The sequence below is a fragment of the Panicum virgatum genome, chromosome 2K (genome assembly GCF_016808335.1).
Source record: "Panicum virgatum strain AP13 chromosome 2K, P.virgatum_v5, whole genome shotgun sequence".
Lineage (NCBI taxonomy): Eukaryota > Viridiplantae > Streptophyta > Magnoliopsida > Poales > Poaceae > Panicum > Panicum virgatum.
In genome coordinates, this window is record NC_053137.1 from 46,169,681 (window position 1) to 46,194,259 (window position 24,579).

At 44.0% G+C, this 24,579-nt stretch overlaps 3 protein-coding genes, 1 long non-coding RNA gene and 1 pseudogene across 7 annotated transcripts; 4 read left to right on the top strand and 1 right to left on the bottom strand.

Annotated features, from left to right (window-relative positions):
• The first annotated feature begins 1,423 nt into the window (after positions 1-1,423).
• Positions 1,424-5,549, top strand: LOC120679555 (alanine aminotransferase 2-like). The gene is made up of 15 exons (XM_039961167.1): positions 1,424-1,670; positions 1,840-1,890; positions 2,186-2,236; positions 2,325-2,390; positions 2,476-2,537; positions 2,760-2,838; positions 2,950-3,054; positions 3,179-3,289; positions 3,471-3,608; positions 3,781-3,855; positions 3,969-4,089; positions 4,199-4,353; positions 4,423-4,497; positions 4,603-4,806; positions 5,099-5,549. Exons 1-15 carry the CDS (start codon positions 1,620-1,622, stop codon positions 5,243-5,245), a joined length of 1,491 nt encoding a protein of 496 aa, XP_039817101.1. The 5' UTR covers positions 1,424-1,619; the 3' UTR covers positions 5,246-5,549.
• Positions 5,550-6,659: 1,110 nt separating this feature from the next.
• On the bottom strand, positions 6,660-8,733 carry LOC120696065. Its single transcript, XM_039979224.1, has 2 exons — positions 7,603-8,733; positions 6,660-7,099 (listed from the first exon to the last, which is right to left on the bottom strand). The coding sequence occupies exons 1-2, from the start codon at positions 8,660-8,662 to the stop codon at positions 7,056-7,058; spliced, it is 1,104 nt and encodes a 367-aa protein (XP_039835158.1). The 5' UTR covers positions 8,663-8,733; the 3' UTR covers positions 6,660-7,055.
• Positions 8,734-12,016: 3,283 nt separating this feature from the next.
• Positions 12,017-12,773, top strand: LOC120695362 (annotated as a pseudogene).
• A 1,961-nt stretch (positions 12,774-14,734) lies between these two features.
• Positions 14,735-18,879, top strand: LOC120679565. 4 transcript variants are annotated; one of them, XR_005677236.1, is made up of 4 exons: positions 14,735-15,378; positions 16,214-16,252; positions 16,341-16,436; positions 16,963-18,861. It is a non-coding gene; the product is annotated as an uncharacterized LOC120679565 (long non-coding RNA). The 4 variants fall into 4 exon arrangements; XR_005677242.1 differs by lacking the exon at positions 14,735-15,378 and having other exon boundaries at positions 15,927-16,436; positions 16,963-18,163; positions 18,250-18,879; XR_005677246.1 differs by lacking the exon at positions 14,735-15,378 and having other exon boundaries at positions 15,927-16,436; positions 16,963-18,159; positions 18,250-18,879.
• A 1,162-nt stretch (positions 18,880-20,041) lies between these two features.
• Positions 20,042-20,763, top strand: LOC120679576 (glutelin-2-like). The gene has a single exon (XM_039961193.1). The coding sequence runs from the start codon at positions 20,109-20,111 to the stop codon at positions 20,598-20,600; it is 492 nt and encodes a 163-aa protein (XP_039817127.1). The 5' UTR covers positions 20,042-20,108; the 3' UTR covers positions 20,601-20,763.
• Positions 20,764-24,579: the final 3,816 nt, after the last annotated feature.

Below are 24,579 nucleotides of genomic sequence, written 5' to 3' on the forward strand. Positions count from 1 at the left end.
TCTGCTTGTAATTGTCTATCTGCATACATGGACAACAAAAACATATCAATCACATAAATAAAATCCTAAATCTACACCTAAATCTTACCTAAATCCTAATTCCTACCCCTAAATCTTACCTAAAACCTAAAACATATCAGCCATACACCTAACTCTAACCTAAATCATAAAACAAATCATCTAATATTCTAAATCATACACCTAAACAATCATTCCATTAAAAAAATTTCACTTCTTACCTTCTCTTCCGGTCGCACCGGCTTACCGGCGACACCGGCCGGCTAGCCGCTCATACCGGCCGGCTAGCCGCCCCTGCGCGGAGACCAGATCCGAGCCCGAGACGGCTAACCGGACTAACCGGCCGGCTAGCCGGTCGCGGAGGGCGGCTTTCCGGTTGCGGGCGGCGGTCGCCTCCTGCGGGCGGTGGACAGGGAGCGGGTGGGGGGCGGAGTGGGTTCTGGGGGTCGCGCGACCCCCCCCCCCACCCCACACACACAGGCTGTCCAGGACCCTATCTATGCATGTAGAGCGCCGTGGGCTTTAATGGGCCGTCCGTTTTTTTCTTTTTTTATTTAACTTTTAAATTCCGCAAACTATACTAAATGAACGAATTTTTGAGAAAATTTGACACCATTAGATTCCTCGCACCTTGAAGTATTTTTTTTAAAAAAATAAGAATTTTTCATTTTTTTGAATTCAAATTTGAATTTTGAATTTGGGCCGGTTTGGTACCGGCCCAAACCGGACCGGTTCCCACCGGTTTTGTAAACCCTGCTAATGGCCCGCAGTTCACTCAAGCTTCTTCTGTCCAGAAAGTGACGAGAGAACCCATGTAGGTTCCGGAGACAGATAAGACATCTAATTTTAAAGCCCAATACAACTTAATTAGCTGAGCAGGGGAGATAAATATGTTTAATATTTGATATTTAAAATGTTAAGATTGTAAAGATAAAATATTAAAATTAGAAATAACAAATGTTGAAATATTGAATTTGAAATGTTAAGGGCAACTTCTTCTCCGCGGCGAGCTGGGGGCCAGGTGCGGGCCGTGCGGCGTGGCGGCCGCAGACGGCAGCGGGCGGCGGCACTGAGGGCGGCAGTATCGTGGGTAGAAGATGGTCAGAATTTAGGTGTGGATCCAATGATTATGTGCACGAATCTCAAATTCAAATATTGAAAGCTGTGGAAGCTAAGATGTACCAAAGATATATATAGAAAATCCGCACCTGCACAGGTTACGCGGGCCAGGGCCACCAGTTTCACCTACGTACACGCAGCAGCCTAGCCTGCACACTCCGACGGCCCAGCTGAATTGTTTTCTCGGCGGGGTTCCTTCCTTGGCGCGCGTTCCTACACGGGGCCGAGGGCCCAGACTCGGAGCCTTGGTCCGGCGCGGAGACGTGGCCGCGCACCGCCCAAGCCGCCGCCAGGTGCCGAGGAACCAGCACAGAGCAGAGCAGCTTCTCCAGCCATCAAGTCCCCCTCCCGCTCTCGCCGCTGCTCGCCCATTCCTCCCCGGCCGCCTTCTCCCACCGCTCGCTACTACCTTCGCCAGCCAGCCAAGCCAGCGCCGCCCCTCCGCGCGCGTCGCCTCCCTCCCTGCCGCCGCCGCCGGCGCCATGTCGTACAACAAGGCCCCGTCCATCACCGGCGAGACCATAAACCCCAAGGTGATGATCTCATGAGGCCTCTCTCTCTTTCTCCCCTCACCGTTTGGCAAGTCGTCGTCGTCATTTCTTAAGAAACCATACAGCATTACGGCCGTGTGCGTGCTTCTTCCGATTTAACTGCAAAGCTGTGGTTACGTGACAATTGACACGCCTGCCCGTTCGTTTCAAGGTCAAGGCCTTCAACTACGAGCCATGCGGGGAGATCGTCAGGCATGCCGAGGTAACGTTCCCACCAGCTGATCGATCTTCTCCGCCGCCGACCCAGCTAACAAACTAGATCAAGCACTGTAGTATACTAGTCTTCATTTCTGGTTATTTTTAGGATCCGGCTGTTGGTGGTGTAGTTTAAATTGTGTGCCAAACTAGTTATTTTTAGTAAGAATTATTGCATCTCAGATGTTTGGATCATAACATCACACTTATTTATGATATCCCTGACCCTGACCGGCTGACCCCAAAGTTGCAAATATACTGGTTGAAAGTTCAAAATATTGTATTCGTTATGTGTCATTCAGCGGTTACAGCAGCAGATGGATGAAAACCCGGATTCTCTCCCTTTTACAGAGGTGAAAACTCCTGCGCCCTGCAACTGCGTGTACCAGTTTGTAATTAACCTTTCTCAGTCTTTCTCAGCCTTTAGATGTTTCCCAACAGATAATACACTGCAATCTTGGGAACCCCCAGGTTCTTGGTCAGCGGCCCATAACCTTTTTCCGTGAGGTTAACATCCTTAGTTCCTTATTACCTTCCCCAAAAAGTTTTGGATGCAAAGAAGTTATGTTCTTCCTCTTTTTTTTTTCTTCAGGTTCTTTCTTTGTGCGACAATCCAGATCTCCTGAATAAAGACGAAGCACGTGCCTTATTCAGGTTGCAAACAATATTTAGTAATTTTTGTCTTGCATTTATATGGAGTTTCATAAAATTAGCATTTCATAAAAAGTACTAACTCAAGCGATCTTTGCATTGAAGTAACAAATGCATTTTTTTCACCTTTAACAGCAAAGCTGGTAACAACTTGTTTTGTACCATAAAATTTCTCCAACTATTTGACAGAAACTTTACTGATACTATCTGAATCTCCTGTCACAGTCCATGTGCCATAAGAAGAGCTCGTAGGATCATCAATTCAATTCCTGGAAAAGGCTCTGGTGGATATACTAGTAGTCGGGTAATCTATTGGAATTACCATTTTCAGTTGGTGTCAAATCTTTGATTTTTGGAGCATGCCACTCAGAAAACGTCATTTTACATGGTGTTGACGCTTGTTTTGCATGATCAGGGAATCAAAAGTCTACGTCAAGCGGTTGCAAACGGGATCTCTGCGAGAGATGGTTACCTAGCTAAATCCGATGACATTTTTCTGACAGATGGAGCTAGCGCAGCAGTAATACTCTGCATTTCAGATCATGCATGCACGGATGCAGATGATATTACCGACCTTTGAAACAAACTGCAACTTGAATATCTTAAACCAGACTGTTTATTTACATCTTTTCTGCCCTTTTCAGGTTAACATGATGATGCAATTACTCATCAGGTCTCATGAAGATGGCATTTTGTGCCCACTACCTGAATATCCTTTATACTCGGCTTCCATTATACTTCATGGTGGAACAATGGTATGTTATCAGAGTCAAGAAATAGTGAAGCAACATTTGCAATTAACAGAGCCTTTCTTCCAATGGTCATCGCGTCTTAATAAAACTTTCAATAAGAGTCATTGTATTTTTCTTGATAACCAAATTTTTATTCTTAAATTAGAAGATGATCATGTGTAACTATGAAATGAACTGAATCTAGGTGCCGTACAATCTTACCGAGGATAGGGGCTGGGGCCTTGAGATTTTTGAAGTCAAGAGGTGTTTGGAGGAGGCTCGTTCAGCTGGCTTGACTGTTAGAGCTATGGTGGTAATAAATCCCGGTAATCCTACTGGACAGGTATGGCACATGATTTTCCTGTACCTTTTACCTGTTGTAGTTCCTTACTCATTAAGTTAAATATAGAAAACAATGGTTATTTTTCAGGGTTGTTCCTATCGAAGCATGTAATGCGCTAAAATCAGATAATTAACAGAATTTCTTTCTCAAACATCTCCATCCTTCGTTGTAGGTACTGTCCATCACCAACCAGGAAGAGATAGTGGAATTTTGTCGGAAAGAAGGTCTGGTTATACTTGCTGATGAGGTTAGAACTGGATGGTGAATTGGCAATTATATTTCTTTTGCTTTGTCAAATTAATATTCACCAAGAGAAGGAAAATTTTGTCCTGTAAATCAGTTACCACAACATATTTACAGGTATACCAAGATAATATCTATGTGGAGAACAAAAAATTTCATTCTTTCAAGAAAGTGGCAAGATCACTTGGGTATGATGAAATGGACATTTCCCTAGTATCATTTCATTCGGTTTCAATGGGTAAGTCTCCCTTTATATGTATCATAACGTGGTCTAGATCCTTGCGAGGTCCAACTAGGGCACTACTACGAATTTTTTTTGATCCTCTCATATCTTCTGAAATTGGCAGGATTCTGTGGGGAAAGTGGAAGAAGAGGAGGCTACATGGAGATAACAGGTTTTGGAGATGATGTGAAGGTTCAGCTTTACAAGGTGGCTTCTGTCACTATTTGCCCCAACATAGCTGGCCAAATCCTTATCAGCCTTGTGATGGATCCGCCTAAGGTCTCACATTTGAACTAAGTCCCCACCAAATTCCCCGCATGTTACTAAATTTACCCTGTGACGTTGCAGATAGGAGATGAGTCCTTCGAGACATTTGACGCTGAGAAGGAAAAAATCCATTCATCGTTCTTGAAGCGTGCCGAGGTATGTGCATCCTTCATATGCATCGACCCATGCACAAGATACCTTGTGTGTCCTTGTGTGTCTTCTTGACAATGGCAGGATCCTCGCCTGTCCGAGTAACTGCAGACTCTGGCGAAGGCTTTCAGCAGCCTGGAGGGAGTGAGCTGCAACAAGATAGAGGGCGCACTGTACTTCTTCCCACGGCTCCACCTGCCCAAGCTCGCCATCAAGACCGCCGAGTCTGAGGGTGTATCACCCGACGTTTTCTACACTCACCGCCTGCTTGACGCCACCGGGATCGCCGTCGTTCCTGGCTCCGGGTTCCACCAGGTCAGTCAGTCAGAGTACTCCTCCCAGTTGATCTCACCTTTCCTAATGTACCATATATAGCACTATTGCAGTAGCCTCAAAGGTGCATTTTCTGAATGTCCATGGGGCATGGGCTTGTCAGTACCATCCATTTTGCACTGAGATTTACAAGATAGGATAATCTTAGTTTTAGGCTGGGAGGAACATGAGAGGGACGGACGGATAACCAGTATGCGCATATCATTTATATTTGGTTTTGCACTTCCTTGGCTATCTCGTTGTCTGAACTTCTTCGTTGCGATGCAATAACAAGGCCTCTGGGACGATCCATATCCGGTGCACAATCCTGCCTGACGAGGACAAGATCGCGGCGATGATCCCACGGCTCAAGTCGTTCCATGAGTCGTTCATGAACGAGTTCCGGGGCTCTGAACCTTACATGAACGATGTCCGCCGCTGAGCGTCTCGATGCTTGGCACAGCTTCACCTAGTGCCGTGAATCTGAAGGTATGGATGGAAATGGAATGTGTGAGCCGTGTACAAGGGCAAGGCAGCCAGAGTGGCCTGAGCTCTGGCGGAGCTGCGACAGTTCAGCGTTCTTGCTTTCAGGTTGAGCTGTGCCCATTTGTATACCACCGGTGATGTATGAATGGTCTACCTGTGACCTTTCTAAACTGGTATAAGTTCAGCTGTGTGTAACTCTGTTCAGGAATGTATAATATTGCGTACGTGTAAAATCCTAAGAGCACTGGCTTTTACCTGAACTGTATGTCTTTTCTTGCGCATCGACGAAGCTGGAGTTTTGTCTTTTGAATGCAGAGCATTCGGGACATCGAAACCTCAGTGGAACAGAACACCTCGAGCCTTGAATGGCACATTGCTCACTTCAGATTTGATGTTACACTTAAACAAGCTTGTCCAGCTTCTCTCTCACAATTGGCGAAGGGAGTCATCAGTTGCACTTGTTTGCTTTCCTGAGACACGCTCCGTGTTTCTCCGAACCGTGTCACCTCAAATGCAAAATGATCAACTCTACCAGACTCTCTAAACAACCTTTTACCATAATTTTTAAGGGTTAAATAAAAAAATGTACTCCAGCAGGCCCTCTATTTTGAGGAGGGCTCCAAATCCCCTCCTCCACCTCTATTCCTAGGGGTCTCTAGCGCGCCCTCCATTATAAATTAGAATTGAGGAGTGAGGGCTATTGCTGAAGTTGAAGCAAATTTAGAAGCCTTTATAAAATAGAGACAACCACCATTTATCATTTAGAGGGTCTAATTTAGGAGTTATTGCTGAAGATGCTCTACTAGAGCTCATCCAAACGGATTCAGTCTAGAGAAATAAAATCAAATCCTTTAGATGAGGTTTGGATCACCCCGACTAAATTTTAGTCCCTTTCACATAGTATGTTTGGTCACTAATTAGAAGTACTAAATATAGATTAATTAGAAAATTAATTGCACAGATGGAGGCTAATTCACGAGAGAAATCAATTAAGCCTAATTAGTCCATAATTTGACAATGTTGTGCTACAGTAAATATATGCTAATAATGAACTAATTAAGTTTGATAGATTCATCTCGTGAATTAGCCTCCATTTATACAATTAGTTTTATAATTAGCTTATATTTAATACTTTTAATTAGTGTCCAAACATCTAATGTGACGGGACTAAAGTTTAGTCATCTGAAACACGCTCATGTTTCTTCAGTATGGTGTTCCCAGAAATGCAACTTGTGAAATGTCACTGGAGCCCTTCCAAAAGGATTCATAGTTCAGGAAAAGACAAACAAATCCCAAAGAAAAATTAAACATTAACGAACTCTCAAATAAGCCATGTAATTAAACCCAAGAATTAATAGGACACAATCATGGGCAATTCATATAGTAAGAACTTCCATTCCCCAAATTTGAACTTTTCCTTTGAAGGAATCATGGTTAGGAGCTGCTCTTCCGTTTAAGGAGAAAGAAGAAGTTACATGAGTCAATCCAGACGTTTTGATACATATGGCTGAAAGCTAACATCAAGAAACTAATTGATCTTGAAGTTTATTTATTTTTTGAGGAACATAAATATCTCCAGGAGCCTAAGCTCGGAATTCTCAATAACTCCGGTTATGCTCTTTCTAGTTATATGTCAGGTGACCAGCCGTTTCCAGTGCTTGGGAACACTGTTCCTCATCCGCACCTTTAATCGACATGCTGAATCAGAATACATCCGGCGTCGGCTCTGCAAGAAGCTCACCGTAGCATGCTAAGTTCAGTGAGGATCATTGCATACCCACCGGTGGTTGCAATCTCCCACTAGCATAATCTGAAAGGATACAGTGCAGATAACTTATAAGCATGTTGTAGCTTGAAAATCCCACATATCTGAAAATGCAATTTTAATGACAAGACTGAGACATGTGCTCCACATTGGCCACAAATTAAAGGAGAGAACAAAACAATACATTAATAAGACCCTGTGTCTATGTATAGACAATTGCAAAAAAAACAATTCTTAGCAATTTGCACCCGAACATCCCAAAATGATAAGGTCGGAACCAGTGGTAACTAGCAGCATGTGCGATTGCAGTCCTTCAGTTTCGCAGGAACCATTTTAATCCATACCTTTTTTTTAACCGAAAAATGTGGAGGAGTTCCATTTTAATCCATACCTTTGTGTCACTACATGGAGATAGACACAAGATACCTTTGTGTCACTACATGGAGATAGACACAAGACTGAAATACTATGAACATTCTAGCCAAATAAACATGCCAATTTCACAAATCCCAGTGGAGGAAACATATAGATGAGCTTGACGCCGGTACCAGGAGTGTAGAAGCTTGCGTAGGGAATGATGGCGTCGAAGTCTCCACTCCCGCATATCTTCCTGACACGGTCGGATTTCATATCAACAGCGAAGATCCCGGCGTTGGCACTTATGAAAATGGTGTCAGCACCCTCTGAGAAGCCGACCACAAGGAGTTTGGTCGAGGGGTCACCAATGTCCATGGAGAGCATCATATCCAGCTCCATGGACCAGCCCCGTACCCACCCTACAGCGCCCCTCCATGACCACAGGTGAAGGTTGTAGCCCTCCACACCGGCGGCTCCCAGCTCACCATCCTCTGCCTTCACTAGGGCCATGTTCCCGACGCGCAAGGGTGGCGTGTTCATCACCGACAAGCCATGGCCGCCCAAATCGTACTTCAAGATTCTGCGGCCATCCTCTAGGAGGAAGTGGAGCGTGTTTCCAACGAGTAGGCTGGGGCCCATCACGTCATGTGACCTCGAGATGGGGCCGAGGTGAATCCAAGCTGGCACGCTCCACACTCCGGTCTCGGATGAGTAGACGCTCACCCAAGTGACACCGGCATCCTCCATGACTTCTTCGTCGGCCGTTCCCGCAAAGACCACGAAGAAGGGGCTGCCGCGGCAGTCAGTGTGGTCGCATCCATTCACCGCGCAGAGCACCGCTCCGGTTAGGTGGTTGAACGGTTCATCGGGCACTTCAGGCAGGCGCAGCTGGTTACCGGTGATCGGGTCCCAGACGATGAGGCCTGTCGGATCCATGGTGTGGAGGAGCACGCGGCCGTGGCGGCAGTCGAGGGCCACCCAACTGAAGCAGTCGACCGGCGGCGGGGAGAGTGGGAGCTCGGCTGCGGTGGTGGGGACGAAGCGCTTGTTGTGGAGAAAGCCGAGCACGGGGGATGTTCGGTGGTGCTTGCGGTAGCGGCGAAGGAAGCTGGGTTCGGTGAGGAGGAGGTGCCAGGTCCTACAGACGAGGGAGGCACGGGCGAGGCACGCAGGCTCGTCCGGGGGGAGGCGACAGAGGATCTCGCGGACGACATCGTCGGACAATGCCGGCAGCGGAATTGGTAGTGCCATCTCGGTGTTGGGGCGAGTTGGATGACCGGAATGAGAAGATGCAGAATTTTTTTTATGGGTCTTTTCCTTCTTCTTTTAATGTATAGTGTTAATTGCAATATTGCGCCTACTTGGGATTATATTGGACGCGTGTCTTCCGGTCTCCTTGCATGCACTCCACGTGTGTGTGTGTATGACCTCGACAGCTGTGTAAAAAATGATAGTCGGTTGAGTGTCCGTGAATGCAAAGTATTATGGGCCCCAATTATCAATTGTTTGGCGATGAAATGGTAGTGGGTGGCGTGTTGGTGATTAGTTGGCACCAACTATGATAGATAGAGAAACATCTATATTGAAAGTCCCCTGTTGCTTCACGTGTGGAAGAGAAAAGTTGCTAGCAGTCTTTTATCTATTTTATAGAAATCAAAGCGCAAAAAATAGGTTCCATCGACTCCTTAGGGATGGCATCGAGCCAAATCATATAAACTTGTAGGGGCATAGCTAGGTGGGTTTATGGGGTTAGCTGGCCCCTATAAAATCTTATTGATCTAAACAAATTATTGTTAATCACAAGCAATGGCTCCATTGGTGCAATGGAGATGACCCCAATAGATTGAATGTCTTTGATGTCAGCATCCTCCTCTACCCAAATGATTTGTGCTGTCAACAAAAGGAGTTGTGACTACTTGTATAATGCCACAAGAGGTTGTGAGGTCTGTGGTATCGTGGCTATGAGAAGCCACACAACGTTGTGCCACAGGTGTAGTGTGTAACCAAGGGCGTAGCCCGGGGGGGCTGGCCCCCCAATGGTACATAATTTTGCATTGAAAAATTTAAATTTGATAAAATGATGTCATAAATTAACACTATTGCCCCCTAACAATAAAAAAATGAATTCCTGGCTACGCCCCTGTGTGTAACATTTGTAGCTATTATACTAACATATTGTCTATAAAGGGAAACCAAACTATGTCAATCAAAACTAGGTTACGGAAATGAGGAGGGAATGATGGGAATGAAATGGGGACTTGTTTGGTAACATTGAAGTTGTGGAAGAATTAGATAATGTGGATGTAAGATCCCCTGGTGCTGCAGCTTCTCCGGTGAGACTAAAGATGTTTTGAAAAAAAATGTTTGTTACAATGATTTCTCTTACTTTTCATGAATGGATCAAACATGTCAAATATCCAATATATCCTACCTGACTTGACTATACACATGCCTGGTATGTTTGCCATAATTAAGTTTAAAAGATGATTTCATATAAAATGAAGAAATAAAATTATATATGAACACATAATTTCCTAGTTGAGTTATCGGTCCGTATAGAGCATGGGTCCATATTGATTTGTGGGTTTTACAAGGGAATTACCGGCTTTTAGGTCCAAAAGAGATATGTGTGTGAGAGAGATGGAGATAAGTAAGTGCCCTGCTCTTCGTTCCTGGTTGTCCATGGCCGAGCTCTTCATTCCTAGTGGATCGAGCATTAGCCACATTATTGTCCTTAGTGTGCTACAATGACCAGCGCACCCCTTCCACCCCAGCATCGGTTGTACCATGGATTCCTAGAACCCTAGTGCTCATCCTTTGTTCACAACTGGAGAAGGATGATGACGTGATGTCTCCAGGTGAGGTAGGTTCTAGGATAGAGGGAGATGGAGCGACATTTATGGTGTAATTATTGTGAACTATAGTATCAATTTGGTGTTACTACCTGCGGGATGGGGGAGGAGTTGCGTGAAGTCAGTATTTTGGGCTCTATTGGTCTAGTGCAAATTGGTATACAATTCCAAGTGGGCTTCACATGTGAAGCCTGTTTTGATTTCTATGTTTGCTAGAGCTCCTCAAGAAGCTAGTTCTGGAGCCGTTCAAGAAGCCCTATCGAAGGCATCTTTAATCATCAAATTAGACAAATATGGGGCCCAATAATGGGACAAGAAAGTATCTCTCCATATCATTTAACTGATACAAGAATATATTGAGATGACCAAGAGAGAGGATATGGATTACATTCACCTCAAAATAACAAGTGCTTTAATTAATAGTAAAGAGACTAAGAGATATGAGGGAGCATGATGCATAGGTGGAGATAAGGAAGAATATATGGCTTTCATTATACTTCTTCAGTGTTAGTTGTGTGAGTAGCCTCCCAACAGTAGTTTGTGTGCATTTGAGAACGTAGTAAAAAATGTCTCACAAAAAAGGAAGTCAATTTGCATAGAATTCATAAAGTATCCATGAGATAAAAAAATGTGAGATCAATAAGATAAAAATATGACTAGTAACAGTATTGGTTATATTTCCATCATAGTAGTGGAGTGCTTTCAAACTGATTAAGAACAGATAGAAGGAACAAAGTCAAAGGAGCAATACAAAATACAAAGTTGCACTACTAAATCTAGAATGCAAAGGTTTGTGTAATAATCGACCCATGACGTTATTAGACCCATGATGCACCATTAGTCGTAATCATTTTTTGATGCCCCATTTGAGTCCATGGGTAGCACAGACCAAGTCTTCACATGACATTTTGGTGTTAATTGGCTTTCCTTAGTCACTGAAATAATTTTAGCTAGCAAAAGAGACATGTTTGATCTAACCATAATTTTAGCAACACATTAGGTGCAATGATCACGTGCAAGGCTTCACGATTCACCAACTCTTTGGAAACAAGTCACAATGTTTAGACTTATATTCTTTGTTTCTTTTATATAGTTGGAAGTTGACCGAATGATTCTTTAAATATACCTATGAATTAATCTGATTATGAATCAATATGATTGGTTATTATTGGCTTTGATTATGGAAAATATGACCACCTAGTGACCTTTGAACCTTTGAAAAGTAAAATGAAATTATTAACACTCTATCAACTACGTGAAAGTGGAGTCATCTAGTTTGTATGCCTTTGCATCTATAACAAATTAGTGAGTCATGTAAAGATTTGTGTTGATCCAATATCATATAACAATTCATGCAACATTACAGCCAACTCACACAACATTATAAGATTAGCTTTAATTTATCAAGAAGGGAAAAGGACAATAGTCCATGACATGTAAAGTGAGGCCATATCAAGCTACCTAATCGTGTGCGAAGCAACAAATTTAGCTGCACAAAGGTACAAAATGAATCCATATCCACCATTGAATGAATATGTAAAATGAATGGTGAGTCATACTATCTAAAAAAGCAGTTATCAAAAGTAGTAGTGTACAAGCATTAGCATGCTTAAGGGCAAGAAATTATGCCATCAAATCTATAAGTAAGCCTTCAACATCCTTTTATAACCATTATATCCATTCAACTTGGAATTATAGATACCAAAATAAAAGAAGAACATAGGCCATACCAAATTCAACAACTATGAAGGATATGAAGGAGATGATTGTGATCCTTGCTTTCATAGATCTCATTGTGAGTGCTTCCTCCATGCAAATGGGAACTTGTAGTTGTGGTCAGCAAGGCCATGAGCAACACCAACAACAGGAAAATCATCCACAACAACAACAACAGCAGCAGCAGCAGCAGCAACTATATCACCAGCAGAAGGTTCATTTGCAACAACAACCCCAATAGGAGCATCATGGGCAGTCAAAACAACAACATCGTGAGCCGCCACAACAACAACATCACCAGCAATATCAAGGTCAAGTGCAGCAACAGCCACCACAGCATCTAATACTATCAGCAATGCCATGAGAAGCCACAGTTGCAGCAGCAGCCATGTCAATACGGCTACAACTACTATAGTGGCAGCCAAAATTTGAACAATTGCCGTGAATTCTTGAGGCAGCAGTGCAACCCGCTAGCAATGCCTTTCCTTCAGTCACGTTTGTTACCACCGAGCAGCTGCCAAGTACTACGACAACAATGTTGCCAGGAGCTTAAGCAGATCGAGCTAGGATACCTCCACCAAGCAATCAATAGCATGGTTCAATCCCTTACCTACCATCAACAAAAGCAAGAGGAGAAACAGCAATCATATGGGTTCTATGGGCCTCAACATGCTTCTCAAAACGAGGTGGCCATATTGATGGCGGCACAATACCTGCCATCAATGTGTGGCATGTACCACTCGTATGTCCAAAATAATTCATGCCACAAGGATGCTAGTGGCGCTCGCTATTAAGGCACTATGGATAGTTAGCCGTAATAGTCTTATAGCGATATTAAGAAATAAATTATCATGCATCAATGATGCTTGAACAATGGTATCTGAATAATAATAGTGTAATAATGATGCTATCAAACCAATGTGTGTGATGGGACAATGAGTATTGCTTCCAAATTGGCCTACTCAAATGTTGACGAGGAATCAGGGGGTGCATTATTTTGTGGTTATCTATTGCGACTTGAACCTACAGTCCTCCGGAACATAAGACATGTGAATCCCTTACCTAACACACATCCTTCCTCTTTCCACTAATAAGTCCCATTATTTATAAATTTTTAAATGGAATTAAACCATTCAATTGAACAATTCTAAAATTTGGAATTGATTGAGGTGGATTGAAAATGCGAAATTGTTTAGCAAAAATTTAATTTAGAAACCTTAAAAATAATTTACAATAACTTTTAACTTATAGGAGGATCAGGGTGTTCACGATGATTTTTTAGGAGTGATGGTAGTTATAAAAGGAAGATTGGAGGAATGTGAGGGAGAAAAGAACAATGTTGAGGGGGTAAGGATAGAGAGGTGTCACTAATGTGACATGGCTCATCGGCAACCGGATCTCAATGAGAAAAAAGGCGTTAACCCTGCATGCGGGCAGTAAAGAGATATGTGTATATGCCCACATGGACATCCACGGCTGACATGGTTTGCCTATGTGAAGGCATATAGGACTCACCAAGGACTAAACTGACACTACGAACAAAAGTTTAGGAACTCAATTGGCTAGTTTGAAAGGTGAGGAATGAAGTTGAGGTTTTGATAAAGTCAGAGGAAATTGGGCATTACATTAAGATAAAACTAACTATATATACAACTCAGACCCTCACAAGGCACGCATACTTATTCTTATGAACACACGTACACAAACCCTATCCCTATGAGCATCTTTGAAGACCGAGCCAGTAAATCCTCGAGATTGACGAAATCCCCATAGGTGCCTCGCTATTAACGGGAACGTTGTCTACCAATAAATGCACAACGTCATTAAATCTTAGAAACTATTGTATTCTTCTTTTGGGTAACAAGGCTCCCACAGGGAACTTTAGAATTGTAAAGTTAGACTCAAAGAAGATGTTGGGTTTTAGGTTGCAAATCGTATGACATGGGTCTTGGATGCATACCCGGAGTGTGGACCATATGATTCTGAAACAACCAACAAGGCCTATCCAATATATAGATAAATCCTATCTTACTCTACGATTCGCGGCCAATTCCAAGGCCTGAGAAGCCGGCCACGTCGCCAGCTTCTCCCAGCCGTCGGATTGGCCGGGCGGACGGCCCAGATCTCGCGTTGTCCACTCATTTTGCATAAAAGTCCTCAAACTTCTTCGGAATACAACCCGCCGTCCACTCCCCTATCTCAAAACTTTTTTCTAATAAGCCCCTAAAGTTTTCTGAAATCAACCCGCAGTCCACACCACCACCCACCGGCCCCCGCCGCGCGCCCCACGAATCGGCCGCGGCCACACGCCCCGCATGCGGGCCGCCGCCAGCCGCGCGCCACGAGGCCTCGCCCGCCGCCGGCCCGAGCTCACCGGAGAGAGAGAGAGAGAGCGAGCACGCGGAGGGACAGCGGGAGTGGAGGGGCGCAGGCTAGCATGGCACCGCGCGTAGCTCTCAGCTGCGGCGAACGCCGTCACGCGCCCCTGATCGGCCGCCGCCGTGCACCCGCCGCCTCAGCCGCCGGGCGATCTACCGCCACATGCGTCTGTGCTCAGGGCCGCCGCCGCGCCACTCCCCCGCTCGGCGTAGGCCTCGCGCGCCTCGCGCGCCGTCGGCTAGAGCTCCGGCCGCGACCAAGGGGGAGATAGAGAGGGACCCCGCCGGCGGCCCGAGTTCCAGCCGCAACCAGGGGAAAGAGAGAGAGAGTGGGGAGGGACTGAGGCGCACAATAGCACGCCCCCGCACGCAGCCCTCGCCCGCGCCGGCCGCCGCCGCGCGTCCTGCGGGCTGACCGGTGCGTACCTCGCGCAGGAGTCCCGCCGCTACCTCTTCTCTGCCCCTGCCGCGACACCCTACGCCCGCCGCCACCCACGCCCCTTGCGCCTCCGATCTTGTCTGGTCTCAAGCAATCCTTCCATCGGCGACGCGGGGCGGGAGTACAACGGTGTGTCCCAGGTGACGGCTTCTGCAGACTTCGAGCATTGCGACTGTTCTTCTCCACATCGAGAGCAAGCAGAAGATAAAATTCCCATGTCTTCGCCTCTCACCAAAGATTATCCCGAGCAAGCAAAGGGTGAAGCGAACGGAGCCAGAGCTGCGGCAGCTTACCTGCGGGCAGAGTATGGGCGTCGCTGGAGGCCGCCCTGTCGCTGATACTCTGTTGCTGCATCATCCTGTTCAGGGCTCCTCTCCTAATCCTTTTTTTTGTCAGATAAACACAACGATTTCAGCGGAGCTCTCGCAGCTATGGATGCCTTTAATCCAAGAGTGGATGAATATCTGCTGTCTACGCACACAAGGTGTTCGACTATATGGGTCAACCGCCATAATCACATCTCAAATGGTCACCGTCACTCACAGCAAGACCTGCATCACTGCTCTCACCAGAATAATTAAGGTGAGTGCCATTGCTCAATTTACATGAATAACGCTGTTTCATTTAAAGTAACTACTGATTTCGCCAGGGACAACTGAACCATGCATTTTCCTACTTGATTAGACCTTTTCCAAATGAAATTTCTAATCCAATGTATCCTTGATTCCGCAAATTGTGCAATTCAGTTCAATAATAAGTTTTTAAATTCCTATAATCAATGTGCTAACGGACGACACTGACATCTATCACATCCAATGTTTATTGCTAAGTAGTTTCGATTAGTTACTCTACAGAAAATAGACAGTGCTTATAAATAAGTGTTTTACATTATCTGTTGCCGACATCCACGTTATGAAGCAAAGGCTCTCAAATAGTAAATTAGAAGCCGCTTTGTACAAAGCCTGGTTAATTTGCATTTCTATATAAGCACTCATACTGCATTGAATAGTTATGAACTTAGAAGAATTATCTGCTGGTATTATCCAGAATTCTTCTAGCAGTACAGTAATTGGAATTTCAAATGTGAGCAAGTTGGTTTGATGCTTGCTGGTATGGGAGCTTTGGTCAATGTTTTTCAAATGGTAATTATATCTTTATTCATGTAAATTTTATCTGCTTTACCTAATTTACTCCATGGCACGCTCATAAAATTCCATTTTCTTCGGTCATGGATGCAAATTAACATAATTGCTCTGTATGGAAAGATTCAAAATAATCTGTTCATGCCATACATTCAATATCGAGATTACCGAAGTGCAATTGTATCAGTAGCATAATTTCTTCTGGACCTAAACACTGCCTATCTGTGCTGTTGTTAAATGTCAACTTATATTGATATGTTTTCTATATGTGGTAGGCAAGGGCTCGTTGGGAAAAGAGGCAAGCAAAAGTCTTGGTACTGTTCGGTTGCACTCACCTTATGCAATGATTTTTAAAAGAAAAAATATAAATGTTTCAAATCTAAATCTGGATTATTTTTTCAGAAAAAGTCAGATAACGGATGGTGAACTAAGAGAATTCAGACACAGGCAGGTCTTGGAGCGATGTCTGGGGATCCCCACCACGAGATCAAAACAATGGTAATGCTAATAGATTATCAGACCTCAGAAGTACCCTTGTTACTCTGTAGTATTTAGTAAATGTGTATCCACTTAGGGGCTGATTGGCTCACTGCATCTCGGCCAACCAGGCCCGCCGGATGCAGGGAAGCCTTGATTGGTTACCTGTGGAAGGTTCTTGGCCTGGCTTCACGGATGCAAAAACAGCGCTGCAGCCTGGCTCACGGGATACGGAGAATTTGCTCGTTTCTCCCGAGCCAGGTTGACGCAGTGCAAGGTGAGCGCTCGGGTAGCGTGCAAACAGGCTAAAAGGCAGTTGGGTGCACTAGCTATGCAGGTAACCAAACAAATTCACTAGCTAGCCTGGCTGCGAGAGAACTGAAACCAAACAAAGGGTCTCTGCACCTTTAAAGCCTGGCCAGCGGGGGCCTATATGTATGGCTGATACGAGCCAAGCTGCAGCGGGAAGAAAACCAATCAGACCCTTACTGTCTCTCTACCAACTCTTGTATTGTTGAATCTGATTATTGCTGGTGGATACTATCAGAGGAAGAAGCATCGGAGAGAGCCAAGAGAGCGGCGGCTGCTGCCAGACGGTGGTGACAATACTCAAGGCGAGGCGCAGACAGGCCTCCGACATACAAGCTTCCAGAGGCAGTGGGCAACAAAGATTAGTCCACTGAATAGAGAAAACTTCTACCATGGTTTGGCCAAATCTGGTAAACCTTTACTGTACAGTGTCATTGTTTGCAGATGTGATGCGAAGGTTCGCTTTGCCTTCCCAGTGAATGAGTAGAGATGGAAATGGATGGCTAATGTTTTCTTTGTAGTTGGGTTTGACTCTCTTAACTGACGTTTATGCCTTTAGATACTGTTCCTAACATTGGATATGTGATAGTCTCCGCGGTTTCTGTGAATTTATGATTATTCTGCAAAAAGCAAAACAAAAAAAAGAAGTTCTTGCTCTGATTGTGTCCTGATTGGTAGAGAAGTGATGAACTTTAAGCAAAAATATAGGCCAATTTCACCTGTAGTGCTTGAGAATACGATTTAACCTGTGCCATGGCTAGGTGCTCTTGTGGAGCTACCAAATTTGACATCCATGGAAAAACTTGCTTCATATACATTTTCTGACACCATTCCATATAAACTTAGCTAAGCTACAGGTCCAATCATGCTTCAGTCTGATTGTCTGTTATTCATTGCTGTTATGTTCTGAATGTCTGCTGCGTGGACGCTTCTCTTTCTGTTCTATCATCTCCTACAGGTATTTCTATCCACCCAAAATAGTTTTCTGGGAAGCATGAGGTGTGCACCATACCCTGGCTTCAGTCTGATTGTTTTAATGTTCTCCTATCTTCTAACTACTAGGAATTTAATGCATTGATCCCCCACATTTGCATCTATCACTTGAAGCATCACTTGCAAGACATTGGGCAGCAAAATAATTCTGAGTTTTTACATGTTTTACTGCTATTATTGGATTCTGTGCGCCAGATTGCCATAATTGTCAGTTTCAGCTTTTAATGTTGCATGCTTGACTATACTGAAATTTTGATGGAGACTTCATTTACTGTTCTTTCGTTCAAGTTGGTTATTCTGATCCCCTAGCTATTTGAAATAATATATGTCTAAATTATGGACTCAGTCATCTTGATTTCACAATTTATTTGAGAGATGTGCAGTAAGCGTAAGCTATATATAGTAGTATGCCCACTGTTGTGGACCTTCAAACATTGTGTAAGTAGGTAAACTTGGCATACATCTTACCTATTTGTTTCCTCTCTTATGAAAGAACTACAGATCTGAGTATATTTGGCTACATTTATTTCAGGTAACTGATTACATCTACAGCATACTCTGTTCTACCTCCAGCTGTGATCATTGCTCTTGTGGTCAACTGCAATTCGTCTGATCTCAAGCTAGCAGTGAAACATGTGGTATGAATCTCTGATTGCATTTATTTCTACTGCAGCATCTCTCACCACTTTCGGTCCCTAGGATGCTGTTTTGAGCAGGAAATGGCAAGCCTGAAGACAGAAACCAAGCAGTCCTTAATTCTGCTCATTATAGTGCCTATCCGTTGACTCTACATGGAGCCAGATTATCGAATCAACAATATCCAAGATTCTTTCGCTAACAGCTTGCTCGACATATGTATGCAGAAGCTTCTACCTTCCTGTACATATAGATGATTGCTGAGAAGGATGAGAGGAGTTGCCTGAGCAGCTTACCCATTCGATCATGAAAGTTCCACTTTGTAAGGTCGATTTCACATTTGAATTTGATGGGTGATGGATACAAGTAGAATATGCCATAAAAATAGCAATGATCAATCATATGTAGATCATGCTATTTATCTTATTAATTATATTGGACGTATGTCACCAAGATATATCTTGGACATATTTGTCAAGATACAAGCATTCAGGAGATATTTCTACAATTGAAATTAGTTTACAAAGCTTGATTTGTCTCATTTTCGTATATGGTATCAATATTTTTTCCTTGCAATGAATCCTATCGCAAATATAATATTTCTGTATTTCAACCATTTGATCTATTCCATCATACATATGGTTAACATTTCTGAAACACTCTGCTTGAAGTAGGATTTTGTGGTCTACTCTGAATGATGACACCATGGAGAATCATGCTTTGTGAATACTCTTAAATATACCAAGTATGGTTGTAACACCTGAAGTTGCCCTATCAGAAATCATGCAATCAGTAAACATAAAAGATTACAAATGATGAGAGCAGTCTGAAAATCTGAAACAATAAATATTATATGCACGAATTAAAGTTCGCATCAACTACAAACATACGTGCAAAATATAGTCCACACACTGGTCATACGCGGCAACGCCGCGACCATTTCTAGTTTTAGCTCTGAGCATGTAGTATCATTTACATAAAGATGTCATACGGGTAGGAATTACGTAATAAAATACAAATCACTGCAGAGGTCCCACAATGCAAGCTCTCTGAAACAAGTCACAAGTTGCTTGGACGATACCAGTAGGTTGCTTGTGTAATACATGTTCATCTACGGATCAAACTTAACACGTAAAATGAGGAACATGGGACAACCTTTGGCATCTGAGGCTCTACAGATTGTTGTATCTTAACAAATCACAGCACATTCCAAATTCAGTTGCACGTGAAGACATTGAATCAGTATAAACGGATCCTTTCTATGCACAATGAAATAGTGAGTCATGCCCAAGTCACACTGACATGATATATGCTAGCTAAAAGCTCACACAACATTACAAAAAACAACTCACACCACATTATTACAAAGTTAGTTTCATAAAAAAAGTAGGAGAGACACCATACCATGACGTGTAAAGTGAATTGACAAGGCAAGATCAAGCTACATGTCCAATTTGTCTTATATCAACACAGCACGTACAACCCAACAAAAATGAGGCATGCGAAATAAGGTACGGAGTGAATCGAGATCAACCTCGACTTGCTCCAAAGTGAGTGATGAGTCATTCGTTATATCCACACACATCTGCTACTTAAAGCAAGCAATCATTGCAAGGTACAAGAAGCATCAATATCTATAAATAACCCTCACACGCCTAGCGCTTCTTCTTCATCACCACCATCGATCTTCGAGCTCAGTTTACAGATAGACCAAAGAACAGATCAACCGAACCTACAGCTAGCTACTACACTACCATGAAGACCGTGCTCGTTGCCCTCGCCCTCCTAGCTCTCGCCGTGAGTGTGACCTCCACGCACACGTGCGGGCAGGCGCCGCACCAGCAGGCGGCGCCGCCACTGCACCAGTGCCCGTGCCAGCACCAGCAGTCGCAGCAGCAGCCGTACCCGCAGCTGCCGATGCTGACCCAGTGCGGCGAGCTGCTGAGGCAGCAGTGCAGCCCGATGGCGACGCCCTACTGCACGCCGCAGTGCCAGATGCTGCGGCAGCAGTGCTGCCAGCAGCTCAGGCAGGTGGACCCGCAGCACCAGTACCATGCCGTCTACACCATGGTGCTCCAGATGGTGCAGCAGCAGCAGCCGCCGCCGTACGGTGGGGTCCATGGCCCTCAGGGCCAGGCGGCGATGGTGGCGGCGCAGGTTGCGCAGCAGCTGACGGCGACCTGCGGCATGCACCAGCAGCCTCCCTGCGCCGCCTGCGGCGCCGCCGCTGGCGGTGTGCCTTACTGAATGAACTAATGTAAGATGTGGCCGCTGGCTAGCTAGCTATGAGGGAATAAAGTGTCATCACGCATCACCATGTGTGAGGCAATGACATGAATAATCGGGGAAAATATATAATTCCTTACATGTCAACGAGATCTCTCTTGTTAACAATAAAGTGTTTTCGGATCATGTATCAGTGTGACAACGAGTATTCACAATGCCTATGTGTTGGCGCATCCAGATTTGGATCACCAACGGCGCAAAATTGACAGAAATGAGAAAGAGGAGTAAAGGAAAGGAGGGGGAAGAAACAGGAGGCCACGCTTCGGTTGTTGCTAACCCATGATGATGTCCTAAATCCTAATTTGGACCGAATGTCAAGAGGCACGATGACAACGAGCCAAGTTGAAATCCTATTTCAAATTTTTCTGGAGCGCCCGATTTCTTCGCATAATGACCAAAAGATTGGCAAGTACATTGCTACAAATATGCGGTCTTATAATAAAGTCCATGTAGAATTTTTGATTAGGTGGCAGAGAGGGGGGCGAACAAGATGGTTGTTTCGCGATACAACTATCTCATAGGCTAAAATTTAGGACTATAAAACTACTTTTCTCACCATTGTACAAGTTGTTGCCATGCAACTCACAATATTTTCTTTTCCAATGCACACATTATGGAATTATGCAATACTATGAGACACCTTATAAGAGTAAGGTTAATAATACAACCACCTGCTAGCTGTAAGGATCCTTACAGCCTATCTTTCAGGCCACTCGTCACCATTAATATAATATCCACATGTCTCTCTCACAAACTTTCTCGGTTTCTATGTCAAAACCGGCTAAACTTGCAGCATGTTTCTCCTTTCTCTCCTCTCCTCTTTTCCAACTCATCATTTAGCTTTCTTGCAGCCTATTATAATACTTGCTCTAAGACAACATATTGTATTTATTATCTTTTACATCATCTCAAGATGATATGGCAATACATGAGATCTTCTATTAAACTAGACCAATGTATTTTTTTTGAAAAGTTTGCGGGAGCACCGCTATGTCATTTAAGGAAGAGGAAGCAAGCGAGTTCTTACAAGCGTGATATTACATAAAATAGGAGAAACTCAATACTCATACAAATGGAAGACTTTCTTAAACATTTGCAAATGGTAACTCCGGCCTACCGCAGGCCAAGGTCCTAACCGCCCTCTCCATTTTGATCTCATGAAGAACATCAACCGGTGACAGCCTTTTGTTGTCGAACACTACCTTGTTTCGTGCTTTCCAAATATTCCAGGCTGTGTAGATTAACACTGCTGCCTTGATTCTTCTGATGTTTTTTGGAAGATTACCAAGCGCTCGCTCCCACCAGAACATGATGTTTCATCTAAATGAGGATTTGCAACTAAACCTCCTGTCCACTGTGTTACCTGTTGCCAAACCTGACGGGCGAAACTGCAATGTAGGATGAGATGGGATGCTGTTTCACTCTCTTGATCACACATGACACAAATGGTATTGCATGGGCACCCTCTGATGATTAAGTTATCCGCTGTGAGTATTCTGCTCTGAATTAGTAACCAGGCAAAAAATTTATGTTTGCCCTCGGCCTCCACTTTCCAAATGTAGTCTCCCCTGAAAGAGCTGTAGGCACCATGAAATTGTGCAAGATATGCTGACTTTGAAGAGTAATGACCATCTGCAGTCCACTTCCAAGTGATGTGATCAACTGAATCTGAAAGCTGAATATTCTGCACCTGGTCCCAGAGTTCCACGAACTGAGCCATTTCACTGACAGATTGCATACGCCAAAGTCCCCTTGTCCAACTCTAATTATGCAGCTCATCCTTGACCGATCTATTTTTCCTCCATGCCAACCGAAAAAGGTCAGGGTACACATCCATAGGTGCCTTGCCATTTAACCAAGAGGACTGCCAAAAACTTGTTTTTTGTCCATCACCAATGATCACAGTTGTGGACACTCTGAACAATTGCCTGTCAATGTTGTCAATTGGAGGTTCAGTCCCAACCCAGGGCCTCTCTGGTTCTGTCCACTGATACCATAACCATCTCAATCTGAGTGCACGACTAAACAGGTCAAGGTCAAGTATCCCAAGGCCCCCAAATTTCTTAGGTCTCTTTATTGCCAGCCAGTTAACAAGACATTGGCCACCCTTGTACTCAGTTGTGCCCTTCCACAAGAACCCTCTTCTGAATTTGTCAATGCTTTTAATGGCCCATTTTGGCAGTTTGAACACAGTAAGGAAATAAGTGGGCATAGCCGACAACACAGTATTAACAAGCTTAAGCCTGCCAGACTTGTTCAATAATCTGCCCTTCCACACTGCCAGCTTCTTCCCTATTTTATCAATTAGAGGTTGAACCTCCACCCTCTTTAGTTGCCTTAAGCTCATAGGTAAACCTAGGTATTTGCAAGGAAAAGCCTTGATTGGGCACTGAAAAGAATGCATAATGAGCTGCAGATCTAGGCCCTCACAGCTTATAGGATGAACTGCAGACTTCTCTATATTTGTCAGCAGACCAGAAGCCTTCCCAAAGCCACCCAGAATGGTTTTTACCACATTAACCTCCTCAGAGACAGGATTAACAAAAATTGCTGCATCATCTGCATAGAAACTGACTCTCAAATTTGCCCTTGAACTGTCTAAAGGAGTTAACAATCCCTGTTCTGTGGCCTTCTGAAGCATAAGGTGTAAAGGTTCCATTGCCAGGATAAAAAGCATGGGTGATAAAGGGTCCCCCTGTCTAAGTCCATTGGTATGTTTGAACCATTTTCCTCTGAAACCATTTAGTAGCACTGAGGAGGTAGACTTCCCAAGAAGAATGGTTACCCAAGTTCTCCACCTGTTCCCAAAGCCAAACTGTTCCAACACCTCTTGCAGATAATCCCATTTCACAGTGTCAAACGCTTTTGCAATGTCTAGCTTCAGAAAAAGAGTAGGTTTTTTGGCCCTGTGCAGGTCCCTTATCAAGTTCTGAGTGTACAAAAAATTATCATGGATGCTTCTCCTTTTGATAAAAGCACTTTGTGCCCTGGAGACCAGTTGACTTAACTCATCAGCTAACCTAACTGACATCAGCTTGGAAATCAATTTGGTGAAACTGTGTGACAGACTATTAGGCCTATAATCTCCAATCACTGTGGCTTCCTCTTTTTTTGGTAGGAGGACAACGTGTGCAGTGTTGAGCAAATTGAAATGCTGATCATGGTTGGTATAAAAGTAGTTCACAGCTGCAAGAATGTCCTGCTTGATAATGTTCCAACAAGATTTGTAGAAGACCCCAATGAACCCATCAGGGCCTGGTGCCTTGTCTGACTGCATTTGATGCATCACATGTTGAACTTCTTCTTCAGAGAACTCATGTTCTAGGTGTTGCAGCTGACATCTATTGAGCTGAATATTGGTCAAGTCTATAGTGTACTCCCTGGGCAAACATTGGCCTAGGTGTTGATGAAAATGCTGAAAAACACATTCCTCCTTTTCTTGCTGTGTATGCTTGATCATCCCATTATTGTTGAGATACTTGATAAAATTCTTCCTCCTCCTGCCATTTGCATGCAAGTAGAACAGCTTAGAGTTGGCTTCAGCAGCTCTGATGGCAGACAATCTGGATTGCTGTTTGAGCCTGAGTTTTTCCACTGCAGTTAGACCTAGTATTCTGACCTTCAGATCATGCCTCAGTAAAACCTCATGATCACTCAACTGCCTGAACTCTTGCACAACATCCAGAATGGCAACCAATTGCCTGGCAGCACACAGAAGCAGTTTGTTGTTGCCAATAGTTTTTTTTTGGCCCATTTCCTCAATGCCTTTGCAGTTCTGGTAAATTTGATATGTAGCCTCAGGAAAGGATTAAAAAAATTGACTTGATCATCCCAGGCATGCTGAACTACTTCCTGAAATCCTGGAATTGATGGCCAGAAAGACTCAAATCTGAACCCCTTGAAAGTATTAAGAACTGATGCCCCCATTAAAAGTAATGGA

Excerpts from the sequence above, each read along its gene's own strand:
- LOC120679555 (XM_039961167.1), top strand. The coding sequence starts at position 1,620 with ATGTCGTACAACAAGGCCCCGTCCATCACCGGCGAGACCATAAACCCC. Across the intron at positions 1,891-2,185 it reads AGATCGTCAGGCATGCCGAG|CGGTTACAGCAGCAGATGGA; the intron begins GTAACGTTCCCA and ends TGTGTCATTCAG. Across the intron at positions 2,839-2,949 it reads GTGGATATACTAGTAGTCGG|GGAATCAAAAGTCTACGTCA; the intron begins GTAATCTATTGG and ends TTGCATGATCAG.
- LOC120696065 (XM_039979224.1), bottom strand. The coding sequence starts at position 8,662 with ATGGCACTACCAATTCCGCTGCCGGCATTGTCCGACGATGTCGTCCGC. Across the intron at positions 7,100-7,602 it reads CGCAAGCTTCTACACTCCTG|ATTATGCTAGTGGGAGATTG; the intron begins GTACCGGCGTCA and ends GTATCCTTTCAG.
- LOC120679576 (XM_039961193.1), top strand. The coding sequence starts at position 20,109 with ATGAAGACCGTGCTCGTTGCCCTCGCCCTCCTAGCTCTCGCCGTGAGT.